The sequence below is a fragment of the Calypte anna genome, chromosome 21 (assembly GCF_003957555.1).
Source record: "Calypte anna isolate BGI_N300 chromosome 21, bCalAnn1_v1.p, whole genome shotgun sequence".
Classification (NCBI taxonomy): domain Eukaryota; kingdom Metazoa; phylum Chordata; class Aves; order Apodiformes; family Trochilidae; genus Calypte; species Calypte anna.
Window position 1 is genome coordinate 6,131,259 of NC_044266.1, and position 11,167 is coordinate 6,142,425.

An 11,167-nucleotide genomic window follows, 5' to 3' on the forward strand; every position below is an offset into this window, starting at 1 on the left:
AAAAAAAATAAAATAATAATAATAAAAAAAAATTCAAAAATGTCTAAGAGGAATTGGTGTTCCCAGATCCCACCAAACTGGGGTCTCTCCAGTGCAGCACCATCTCCAGGATCTCCCTGTTTACCCCCAGTCCCACGTGGATGGTTTTCCCACTGTGTTGTGTGTCCTGCTCCCAACCAGAGGCTGGGTGGCCTCTCCACGTTTTCCTAACCCTGTGCTGGGACTTTTACTGGGTGGCTCTGGAAGGAGATGCTCAGCCTGGGCTGCAGCAGGAGCTGAATGAATTATCTGGCTTTGCTCTTCCCTAATGAGATGCTAATGAGCCCAGGGGTGTGGGAGCCAATGCCTGAGGTGTCTGAGCATTATCTGGGGGGGGAAGAGGCAAGACCTAGGCAGGAAGGAACCAGCAACAGGAGGAGATTTCATTTAATGTGCAAGATGAGTAGCGCTGGGCTTGGGGCACCACGTTTGGAGTGAGAGGTCATCTCCTGGGGCCACCTCAGCCCCGTGTGGGCCAGGCAGCAGCAAGGAAGGGCTGCAGAGAGCTTAAGCCTCGGGGAAGATGAGGAAACCAGAGAAGATGCTGTCAGAGCCTTCAATCCCCACCACCGAGTTCTTCTCAGTGGGCTCCAGCCAGACGGACTCGTTGGCTGCCACGGCGAGGACCACGCCACCCGTGGTGACCTGGTAGCTGCCGTGGACATAGTCACAGAAGGTCACCACCTTCTCCCCTCTGCTGCCACCTTGTCCCTTTTTCACACTGAGGCAGAGGTTGGCCCTGGAGGTGATGTGGTAGGTGAAGTAGTAGATGCCCGGGACCCTGCAGAGGAAGCGGCCGTAGCGGCTCTCGTAGTGCCCGTCCCTGGGGGTGAGGATGCGGTCGAAATGGATGGGTTGGTCCCGGCGTGGGTAGGAGCTGATGGTCCTGGCAGCTGAAAAGGCAGACCTGATGGTGGCCTTGTAGTCCCCAAAGTCCCCCCGAGGGCCGGGAGGTCCCATGAGACCCGGTAAGCCAGGGGGACCAGGGGGACCTCTGGGGCCGCTCTTGCCAGGATAGCCTGGATCTCCCGGGGCTCCTTTCTCCCCCACTTCTCCTTCCTGCTCCACCTGGCCAGGGGGACCTGGGGAGAGGGAGGAAGAGTCACTGTGATCACAGCTGAGCCCCATGGGTCTGCAGAGGGGGCACTGGTCTGGGACTACTGGGACCACTGGGACCGCTGGGACAGCTCCAGGTGCCAAGACAGGATGGGGGGTGAAGGGATGAAGAGGTGGCCCTGAGTCCTGCAAAGGGGGACAGGAGGAAGCCCTGTGCCTGTGTGCATGGCAGAAGCCAAGCATCTACCAGGCTGCATCACCAACAGGGAGAGGCAGGGGATTGTCCCCCTCTGTTCCCCTGGCGTGCTGGGTCCAGTTCTGGGGTCTCCATCAGCAGAAGGACACGGAGCTGTTGGAGCCAGTCCAGAGGAGGCCCTGGAGCTGCTGGGAGGGCTGGAGCAGCTCTGCTCTGGAGCCAGGCTGAGAGAGTTGGGGGTGTTGAGGCTGGAGAGGAGAAGGCTGCAATGGGGACACTTTATTGTCACCTTTCAGTGTTTAAAGGAGGCTTCTAAAAAAAATCAGGACAGCTTTTCACCGGGGCTGGTGTGACAGGACAAGGGGTGATGGTTTAAAATTGAAAGAGAGGAGATTTAGATATTAGGAAAGAATTATTTACAATGATGGTGGTCAAACACTGGTCAAGGTTGCCCAGAGAGGTGAGTTCCCCATCCCTGGAAACATTCCAGATCAGGGTGATGGGGATCTGAGCTACCTGGGATAGCTGAAGATATCTCTACCTTTGGAAGGGGGCTGGGACTTGATGGCTTTAAAGGTCCCTTCCAGTGACCATCCTCTGAACTGTTTTTCCCTCTCTCTGTGTTCCCAAGATGATGCAGTCTCCTCCTTACCTCTCTCACCCTTTGGGCCATCCTCCCCATCTCTGCCATTGCTGCCAGGCTGTCCTGGTTTCCCTGGGATCCCTGGGATGCTGCCATAGGTCTTGCAGAGGGTGGCACTTGCCAGCTGTCCCCCAGCCAGGCAGATCAGCATTGCCCACAGGGGCTGCATCTGCTGGAGCACAGAAGATGTTGAGGGGTTGGCCTTGGGCATCAAGAGGGAAAATATCCTGCTCCAGAGCCAAATTACCCACCCTGGGGCACCCCTGGGGCATCTCCCACCTTGGAGCCCCTTGGGGCATCATGTCAGTCTCTTCCCACTCCCAAGTTATCAGTTTATAAGTGCTCAGAGCTTCAGCACCTGAGGATTTGGGGACAGGCTGTGCTGTCCCAGAGGTTTGGTGTCCACCCTGGCTGTGCTACTGCCCTGGACATCTCCCTGCTGTCCTCGAAAGAGGAGAAATTCTCCATCACAACCTAATCCCACAGCTGTAAGGTAAAATCTTTCCCCAGGTCAGCTCAGTGGTGCCATCTGCTCTTGCTTCCTACCAGCACACCTGAGGGGCAGTTTTAGTCCTTGCAGATGCTGATGGAATCTCCAAAACTACCCCTATGGGGTCCCCTTGTGCCCTGCCCCATTCCTGCCTTCATCCCAGGAGCATTCCTGGATCCAACCACCCAACTCAGGTGGGACACTCACCTGAGCTCCCACGATCTTCCTGCCCTCCCTGCATCCCACAGCTCAGTTCCTTCCCCCCATTTCTTGGTGCAGGGGGATGTGGGGTGAGCCCTGGGCATTTGGGGGACTGTAGCTGCATAACCACATCACCCCAACCCCACTCCCTGGCCTGGGGTGGGATTTCCCAGCACAGACACATGGGGGGCAGCAAAAAAAGAGGTCTGTGAGTTGGATCCTCCAGCTCTGATTGGGATGTCACAGGTACAAGGACCACTCTGGAGGCTTCCAACCCAGCTCCAGGCAGGTGACAAGAGCATCCCAGGGCTGGAGAACACCCCAGGACACCCTTTGCATTGATGGTCACTCCCTGATCACCTCTCTGCCCTTTTCCCATCTCCTCATTCCACCTCCCACTTCCCCCAGGTGGAGCAGGAGGGGTCAGGGTCCCACCACATCACCCCAACCCCACTCCCTGGCCTGGGGTGTTATTTCCCAGCACAGACACACGGGGAGCAGCAAGAAAAGAGGTCTGTGAGTTGGATCCTCCAGCTCTGATTGGGATGTCACAGGTACAAGGACCACTCCGGAGGCTTCCAACCCAACTCCAGCTCCAGCTCCAACTCCAGGCAGGTGACAAGAGCATCTCAGGGCAGGAGAACACCCCAGGGCACCCTTTTCAGTGGTGCTCACTCCCTGATCACTGCTCTGCCTGCTCTGCCCTTTTCCCATCTCCTCATTCCACCTCCCACTTCCCCCAGGTGGAGCAGGAGGGGTCAGGGTCCCCCTGGGGATCACCCCCAGCCCAGCAGCCTCCTTGCTTTGCTTCCCCAAGGCCCAGGCAAGTGCCAGTGCTGCAGAAGGTGACTGTCACCCTGCTGTCTTCCCTGCCTGCTCCTAACTCCAGGGAGGAGCTGGGGCTCTGCTTGCTCTTACCTTGAGCTTCTCCTTGCACAGATGGGGAGCTGGAGCAGGAGACACCAGTGCCCTGCCTAGAAATGGCCCTGGAGAGAAGCAGAAGTTTGCTCCAAGGCTTGTTGTGAAAGGCTGTGGGCCACATCCCTTTTTTTTTTTTTTTTTCTTTAGCTCCTGCCCTTCCTTCAGTGTCACTTTCATATCCTCCACCAAGGCTCTGGTGACCATCAGCTCAGCAGATGTTGTCCCCCAGCACCCCAACAGCACCCTGGGGTGTGCTCCTTGGGGATCAGAGGGTTGTCTGCTCTGTCCTGCAGGCTCCCTGTGTGTTCTTGCCATGGGGAATTCTCCAGACACCCCCTCAGCACTTCAGAAATGGGAATGCACTCAGCTGGCACCTCCCAGGCTCCTCTGTCCATCCCCAGCTCCCTTGGGAAGCATCAAGCCCAGAAGGGGCTGCAGGCTCTCAGCAGGCATCACTTTGCAGCTCTCCCCCAGGATCTCCTAAACCTCTGCTGGGAAGGAGGTGATTTCACCACTCAATAAAATATTTCCAGTCCTGGTTTCTGCTCACGAGGATGTTCTGGGGAGATGATCTTTTAGTGTGTGGCACCAAGGGGAATCTCCATTGGGTTTTGGTGGGTTCTGTAGCCACCAGAGCCACCAACTCCTTTGGTTTTGCTGTCCCAGGTGAGGTTGGGACCCTGGGGGTGTCCCAGCTGCCATGGCTGTGGCCATGAGGTCTGCATCCTCTGCAGCTGAGTTGTGTCCACTTGGAGAAGGGGAGCACCAGAGCTCCTGCCTGGAGCATCTCCCCCTTGGTGGGAGTTTTGTGCTTGGGAACCATCCCCTCCCTGCAGGCTCTGCCTGTCCCAGGGTGTGTGGGGCTACTGAGCATGGTTGAGCCAACAAGGATGTGGGGACCTCCTGGTGTCACCCAGATGTCCAGATGTTGTGCACACACTCGTGCCAGCACACCAGGGCAGTTCAGCCACCTGTGGGCTCCACCTGCAGAAAGGCAAATGATGGAGGGCACAACACACTGAGCCAGGTGCAATGGGAAAGGTTTTATTGACTTTTTTTTTTTTACAGTTGGGTGATGGTGAAGGTGCTGCTGCAATCCTGTGCTCCAGGTCACCTCTGTGTCCCTGGCAGCACCCAGGTGGGAAGGGAGAGAAGCAGAGAGACATCAGGCTCTGCCAGCAGAAGGTGATGTGAGCTTATCCAGATGGGCGCAGGTGGCAGTACCAGCAGGACCTGGGGGCTTGGCAGCATCACCTGTGGGGATCCAGAGGGTCCTGTGCTCCTTGGGCAGTGGTTGCTGCACTCAGGGCTTGGGTCCCCTCACTGGAGCTTCCCACATAGCAGAGAAATCCGGAGAATCAGCAGCAGGAGGGGTTGGTGTGCTGGGGGATGGGATGCTCTGGTGGTCCTCTAGTCTGGGAAGAGCAGAAAGCCTGAGAAGATGCTGTCAGAGTTGGCCATGCCCACCATGCCATTGTAATCATTGACCTCCAGCCAGACCTGGTCCCCAGCAGCCAGCTGGAGGAGGCTCCCCCCAGAGCTGACCTGGAGGCTGCTGGTTTTGTGGTCACAGAAGCTGGCCATCCTCTCCCTGTTCTTGGAGAGGATGACACAGAGGTTGGCTGTCTGTGAGGTGTGGAAGACAAAGTAGTAGAGGCCAGGGAGGCTGCAGGTGAAAATGCCCGTGGTGGTGTTGTAGTCCTGGTTGGTGTTGGTGATGATGTGGTTGAACACCACGGGGATGAACTTGGGGGGATGCTCTGCTGTCTGCCTGGTCACCGAGAAGGCTGATTGGTGGTTCTGCTTGTAGCTGCCTGGCAGACCTGGCTCTCCAAGCATTCCCACCATCCCAGGCTCTCCAGGGGCACCAGGGGGACCCATGGGACCAGTCTTCCCAGGCAAGCCAGGGATACCTGGTTCCCCTTTGATGCCTTTGGGTCCTTGTGTTGCCGGAGTGGCCGGGATGCCTGTGGGGCAGTGGGGAGTGAGAGAGAATCAGCATCAATGGCAAAACGTGGGGAGAGGCCCCTCCAGCCCTTTCCTTGGAGCAGGAGAAGATGTTTGCCACTCTCCAGCTTCCTCTCCACCTGGATGCTCTCCAGGGCCTGCAAACCAAGGCAGAGAAGCCATGGAGGACCCAAATCCCCCCACAGCATCCCTCCTGGTTACCCCACTTGCTGACTCACCTGGGTCACCCTTGGCTCCCTTCATCCCATCCCGACCATCCTTGCCTGGCACACCTGGCAGTCCTGGCAGGCCTGGAACCCCATAGCAGCTGTGAGGGGCATCTCTGGTCACAGCTGAGCCCAAATTCTGGAGTAGGAGGGCAAGAACCAGCCCGAGCTGCTCCCAGAAGCTCTGCCTCATTTTGGTGCCCTGGAGGATGGAAAGGGAAAGAGAAACAAACGACGGGGTGAGGGGCCACAACTTCCAGGCTGGGGGGCAGAGGAGATGCTGTGCTGGGGGCTGATGGCTGATTGCTCCCTGGCTCCAACCTCCTCTCAGGGGGTTGCAGAGAGCCAGAAGGTCTCCCCTCAGCCTCCTCTGCTCCAGGATCAGCACACACAGCTCCCTCAGATGCTTCCCGACTTGTTCTCTACTCCTCCTCCTCCTTCTCTCCCACAGCCCAGCCCTCTGCCACTGCTGTGGGACCCCCAAGCAGCCCACCCCAAGAGATGTGCCCTGCAGCACCCGCATTACCTCTGAGAGGAAGAGCAGGGGGTCCCCGAGTCCCCTGGCTGTGGTGTCACTGCCTCCCTGCTCAGCACAGCCTGGGTGACTCCCTGGGACACCTCCTGGAGGAAGTCAACGAGTTGAGACAGGACTTTTGGGGACCCGGAACCCCCATCTGGCCCCAACCCAGTTTCACATCCTCCTGCCTGATGGTTCCCTCTGAGAAAATCCTTCCCTGGCTGTGCAGGGAGGGCTGTGCTGGTGCCACTGCAGGAGCAGGGGCTGCAGGGACAGAGGTGGGGACAGCCCCTGGCAAGAGATGTGCCACAACCCCTCCTTCATCAGCCATGGAAGTGTCACTGCCAGTTCCTCATCCCCAACTCACTGCTGGGCAGGAGGGCACCAAGGGGATGGGGAGCAGAGCTTCCTGCAAGCTGTGCAAGGAGGGAATCCTGTAGGGCTCAGTTCTGGGCTCCTCGGGAGCAGAAGGAGATTGAGGGGATGGAGAGTGTGCAGAGAAAGGAATGGAGCTGGGGAAGGGTCTGGAGAGCATGGAGAAAGGTCTGGAGAGCATGGATGAGGGTCTGGAGAACATGGAGAGGGGTCTGGAAAGCAAGGAGAAGGGTCTGGAGAAGGGTCTGCTCAGGCTTTCCTCACCTCTTTCTTTTCATCAGGGGCTTCTCTGTCAGCACTGGGGTGAGGGACACAGAAACGTCTTCATCCAATCCCCCCTCCCAAGGATGATGCGCCCTGGGCTGGGCACTGTGGAGGCTGCACCCCAAATCCTGGGGTCAGTTCTGGGACCCTCAGGAGCAGAAGGAGATTGAGGGGATGGAGAGTGTCCAGAGAAGGGAATGGAGCTGGGGAAGGGTCTGGAGAAGTTGTGAGGAGCATCTGAGGGCCCTGGGGATCCTGGAGCAGAGGAGGCTGAGGGGAGACCTTGTGGCTCTCTGCAACCCCCTGAGAGGAGGTTGGAGCCAGGGGGGGTCGGGCTCTGCTCCCAAGGAACAAGGGATGGGACAAGAGGAACTTTTGGCACAACTCAAGTTGTGCCAGGGGAGGTTTAGGTTGGAGCTGGGGAAGAATTTCTCCCTGGAAAGGGTTGTCAGGGCCTGGCCCAGGCTGCCCAGGGCAGGGCTGGAGTCCCCATCATCCCTGGAGGGGTTTCAGAGCCCCAGAGATGTGGGGATGAGGGACATGGGACAGTGCTGGGTTACTGGTTGGACTGGGTGATCTTAAAGCTCTTTTCCAGCCAGAATGATTCAACAGTTCTATGATTCCGAGGTAATTTCCTGGCTCTGGAAGGAGATGCTGCAGCCCCAGGCAATGGGACAGGACATTCCTTCTCAAGGGTTTCTGCCCTACAGGATGGATCCCCCCCTGCTCCATCAGCTCTGCAGGGTGCTGTGTGTGCACTGGGGCCCCACCAGCTCTGCTTGGTGTTTTGCCCCTCACAGATGACCTGGCCTCCCCCTTACTGCTCCAGAAATGAAGATATTTGGCTATCCAGCCCTCCAGGAGCAGCAGTCCCAGGCTATGGCACCTTCCTGGCTTCCCTGCTGCTCTTTGTCTGCCTGATACCTGACCTGCTCTGCTCCCCACTAATCTCACCTCAAGCTGAAAAGAGAAAATCCATCACCCCACAACCATCACCCCACCACCCTGATGTCCCCTTCCTTCTTTCCTGAAAGGCTGGAGGACCACACCAGCTCTTCATCTTTTGAGGAAGAGTTGGGGAACCAAGAAAGGAGCATGCTGGTGAAACCACCATCTCCTCCCTGTATTTATCCACCCACAGGTCACCTGGCCTGGCCTCAGCAGGGGAAGGGGACACAGAGGTGACACAAAGTCCCAGAGATTTCCCATTTCTGGAAGTTCCAGCTCTGCTTGCACGCTCAGCTCCCTCCTCTCCTTCTGCCTTTGCAGATGGGCTTGGCCAGGGATAAAGAGGGAATTACTGCTCTGAAAGGGACCCAGGAACCATTGATGGTTTGGGAAAGAGACAGGAATAAGACTGAAAAACCAGGCTGCTGTTATGGAAGAGGTTTTTATTTACAGTGCTGTGGGATGGGATGGTGTGAGGAGGACGTGAGAGGTATCCAAAAGGTGGGTGCAGTGGTGGCAGGAGTGGGGACACACAGGGGGGTTTCTTCTTCAGGAATAAAGACCCCAAAGTGGTGAATGGCCCCAGGCCCAACTCTTCCCCTCTGCTGTGGGGTTTGAGTGCCCAGGGACACAAAAGGTTGCTGGGACCTGGGGTCCTCCATCTCCAGGATGGGGTGGGCAGGCTCAGCATCAGTGGGGTGTCCCCCCTGAGACATCAGGGGAAGCACAGGGACCACTTTGGGGCCATTTCCATTTGTTTTGGTAGCAAACCATCCCACGCACTGACAGAGAGGAGCAAACACCCTGCTGACAGCTATGCCAGGATGCTCTGGTGCTGAGTCCCCCAGGGTCCCCTCAGCCCCTCTGAGGGAAGAGCATGAAGCCACTGAAGACACTGTCTGCCTCGGAGCCCCTGGAGATGCTGCTGCCACCGGCAGGGTCGGTGGTCAGGGCCACTCTGTCCCCCGGGGCCAGGCTGAGGACGGTGCTGCCCGAGTTGACCTGCAGCACCTTGTGGCTGTTGTAGTCGCAGAATCCGACCACGTCCTCCTGGTTCTTGGTGATGCTGAGACAGAGGTCCCCGCTGGACACCACCTGGTAGGCGAAGTAGTAGATGCCGGGGGTGGTGCAGGTGAACACCCCCGTCTGGGGGTTGTAGGAGTCCTCCTGGTTGGTGATGATGTGGTCGAACACCACGGTCCTGCCCCCGGGGGGTGGGGATCTCCGGGCGGCAGAGAAAGCGGGACGAGGCTGCTCCTGGCTGCCACCGGCTTCACCCTTGGTCCCTTTTGGCCCCGGTGGTCCTGGGAGCCCGGGGGAGCCGCTCAGGCCCTGGTGACCCCGGTTCCCAGGGATTCCGGGGAGCCCTGGCTCCCCGGAGTCCCCTTTGGGTCCCTGGATGCCCGCACCCCGCGCTGATTTCCCTGGGGAGAGGAGAAGCAGCTGATGCTCATCTGCCAGCCCAGCTGCTCCCACAGCCCCTCAAGCTCCTTCCAAGGGGCTCCCACATCCTCCCTCAACCCACCCGACTCCCACTCACCTGGCTCTCCTGTGTCACCTTTCTGTCCTGGCCTCCCATCCAGGCCAGGGACTCCCGGGAAGCCGTCCTGACCATCGGGAGCCCTGCACATCCCCTCCTCCAGCAGAGCCCTGCCCAGCACTGCTGCCAGGGTGGTGGGAAACAGCCAAAACCCAGGTTTCATCCTGCTTCCCTGGGCTGAGGGGGTTTGGGGATGGAGAGAAGCAGACAGCAAGCCCAGGGATGCACCTTGGACATGAGACATGCAAATGCTCTCATCAGAGCTACCCAGAGAATCACTGAAGGGTTTGGGTTGGAAGGGACCTTCAGGATCATCTCATCCCAACCCCCTGCCATGCTCAGGGACACCTCCCACCAGCCCAGGGTGCTCCAAGCCCCATCCAACCTTCAGCACTGCCAGGGATGGGGCAGCCACAGCTTCTCTGGGAAACCTGGGCCAGGGGCTCAGCACCCTCACCCCAAACAATTTCTGCCCCATCTCCAACCTCAATCTCCCCTCTCTCTCCCACTTCCAAGCCATTCCCCCTCATCCCATCCCTCCAGGCCCTTGTCCCAAGTCCCTCCCCAGCTTTCCTGGAGCCCCTTCAGGCACTGGAAGGTGCTCTAAGGTCTCCCCATTGCAGCCTTCTCTTCTCCAGCCTCAACACCCCCAACTCTCTCAGCCTGGCTCCAGAGCAGAGCTGCTCCAGCCCTCCCAGCAGCTCCAGGGCCTCCTCTGCACTGGCTCCAACAGCTCAAAAACCTTCCCATCAAAGGTCTGTCCACTGCAGGTCCCGACCTCACAAGCAGTGGGGAAAATAACATCAAAAAGAAGATTTTTGTGTCATCTGAAATCGTTGACAATACAGAAGGTCTCTGACAGCTGCCCATGGCCCTCCTATGGGACTGGAAAACCCAGGACATGGAGCAGGACATGACCTCTGTGTCCTGGGGAGGGATGGTGGCACAGAGGATGCTCCTTCCAGTGCCAGGGGATCAGGCAGTGGGGTACAGGGCTGGGGCCTCATGGAGAGCACGAGTGGGGAAAGGATGCAAAAAGGCACAACAAGAGGAGGGCTGGACAGGAAAAGGATAAAGGGGATCCAGATCTCCAACAGACAGAGCTGGGAGAGAAGAGGGATGGCCTGAGCACACAGACCTACCCCAGAACCTGAGGTATCTCAGCCCAGAGATGTCCTCAGCAAAGCCAGGTTCCTGCAGCCCTTTACAAACCCACTCCCTGCAGCATCCTCTCTCCTTTTTATTCACTTTAAACCCTTATGGAGGAGGAAAGGGAAGAAAGGGAAGGGAATAAGGCCTGGAGACATATCCCCAGCTGTTTGGGGTGACTTACCTCTCTGCTGGGGGTGAAGAGAGATGCTTTGCTGGGAGCTCTGCTTTGCTAGGAGCTCCTCCTTGGGAAGAGGGAGGAAGAGGAGCAGGGTGGGGGATGTGTTTGCACACACAGAGGTTTTCCTGGGTGGGGAAGGGAAGCACAAAGTTTTGCTTTCTCTGCACGTTTTTCTCTGTTCCTCTTCCCACTCTCTGCTGGTGACAGTCAGGGAACAGAAGCCCCATCTGGGTGCCACATCCTGATGCAGCTGAGCTCCAGCAAAGTGCTCGAGTGGCTCAGCAGGGCCTTGAGCTTCTTTGATGAGACATCTGCTTCCTCCTGTCCTCCCTTCAGGGTCTTGGGGGCCTTCTCTGTGTAATAGAAAGAGAGAAAATGGGGTTCTCTGGCACCCAGGATGCTCCTGCTCCCCTTTGGGTGGCTGTGCCTCACACCAGCCAGACCTGGGCAACCCCATGGCCTCACCCAGACCT

At 58.0% G+C, this 11,167-nt stretch overlaps 3 protein-coding genes across 7 annotated transcripts; all 3 read right to left on the reverse strand.

Annotated features, from left to right (window-relative positions):
• Positions 1-414: 414 nt before the first annotated feature.
• On the reverse strand, positions 415-3,640 carry C1QB (complement C1q B chain). 2 transcript variants are annotated; one of them, XM_030463730.1, is made up of 3 exons: positions 3,544-3,640; positions 1,944-2,103; positions 415-1,121 (listed from the first exon to the last, which is right to left on the reverse strand). In XM_030463730.1, exons 2-3 carry the CDS (start codon positions 2,101-2,103, stop codon positions 547-549), a joined length of 735 nt encoding a protein of 244 aa, XP_030319590.1. In that variant the 5' UTR covers positions 3,544-3,640; the 3' UTR covers positions 415-546. The 2 variants fall into 2 exon arrangements, with proteins under 2 accessions (XP_030319590.1, XP_030319589.1); XM_030463729.1 differs by having other exon boundaries at positions 1,944-2,106; positions 3,544-3,598.
• A 946-nt stretch (positions 3,641-4,586) lies between these two features.
• C1QC (complement C1q C chain) lies at positions 4,587-10,775 on the reverse strand. 3 transcript variants are annotated; one of them, XM_030463728.1, is made up of 4 exons: positions 6,247-6,355; positions 5,733-5,922; positions 5,092-5,513; positions 4,587-4,961 (listed from the first exon to the last, which is right to left on the reverse strand). In XM_030463728.1, the coding sequence occupies exons 2-4, from the start codon at positions 5,911-5,913 to the stop codon at positions 4,905-4,907; spliced, it is 660 nt and encodes a 219-aa protein (XP_030319588.1). In that variant the 5' UTR covers positions 5,914-5,922; positions 6,247-6,355; the 3' UTR covers positions 4,587-4,904. The 3 variants fall into 3 exon arrangements, with proteins under 3 accessions (XP_030319588.1, XP_030319587.1, XP_008489391.1); XM_030463727.1 differs by lacking the exon at positions 6,247-6,355 and adding an exon at positions 10,698-10,775 and having other exon boundaries at positions 4,587-5,513; XM_008491169.2 differs by having other exon boundaries at positions 4,587-5,513.
• Positions 8,255-10,789, reverse strand: C1QA (complement C1q A chain). Of its 2 annotated transcripts, none has more exons than XM_030463732.1 (3): positions 10,698-10,789; positions 9,365-9,592; positions 8,255-9,248 (listed from the first exon to the last, which is right to left on the reverse strand). In XM_030463732.1, exons 2-3 carry the CDS (start codon positions 9,525-9,527, stop codon positions 8,680-8,682), a joined length of 732 nt encoding a protein of 243 aa, XP_030319592.1. In that variant the 5' UTR covers positions 9,528-9,592; positions 10,698-10,789; the 3' UTR covers positions 8,255-8,679. The 2 variants fall into 2 exon arrangements, with proteins under 2 accessions (XP_030319592.1, XP_008489426.2); XM_008491204.2 differs by having other exon boundaries at positions 9,365-9,541; positions 10,698-10,777.
• Between the last annotated feature and the right edge of the window lie 378 nt (positions 10,790-11,167).

What these genes read in the sequence shown, in the direction of transcription:
- C1QB (XM_030463730.1), bottom strand. Translation starts at nt 2,103, where the DNA reads ATGCAGCCCCTGTGGGCAATGCTGATCTGCCTGGCTGGGGGACAGCTG. An exon ending in TGGCCCAAAGGGTGAGAGAG is followed by an intron (nt 1,122 to 1,943) that starts GTAAGGAGGAGA and finishes CCCTCTCCCCAG; the next exon opens with GTCCCCCTGGCCAGGTGGAG.
- C1QC (XM_030463727.1), bottom strand. Translation starts at nt 5,913, where the DNA reads ATGAGGCAGAGCTTCTGGGAGCAGCTCGGGCTGGTTCTTGCCCTCCTA. An exon ending in GGGAGCCAAGGGTGACCCAG is followed by an intron (nt 5,514 to 5,732) that starts GTGAGTCAGCAA and finishes ACTGCCCCACAG; the next exon opens with GCATCCCGGCCACTCCGGCA.
- C1QA (XM_030463732.1), bottom strand. Translation starts at nt 9,527, where the DNA reads ATGAAACCTGGGTTTTGGCTGTTTCCCACCACCCTGGCAGCAGTGCTG. An exon ending in AGGTGACACAGGAGAGCCAG is followed by an intron (nt 9,249 to 9,364) that starts GTGAGTGGGAGT and finishes TCCTCTCCCCAG; the next exon opens with GGAAATCAGCGCGGGGTGCG.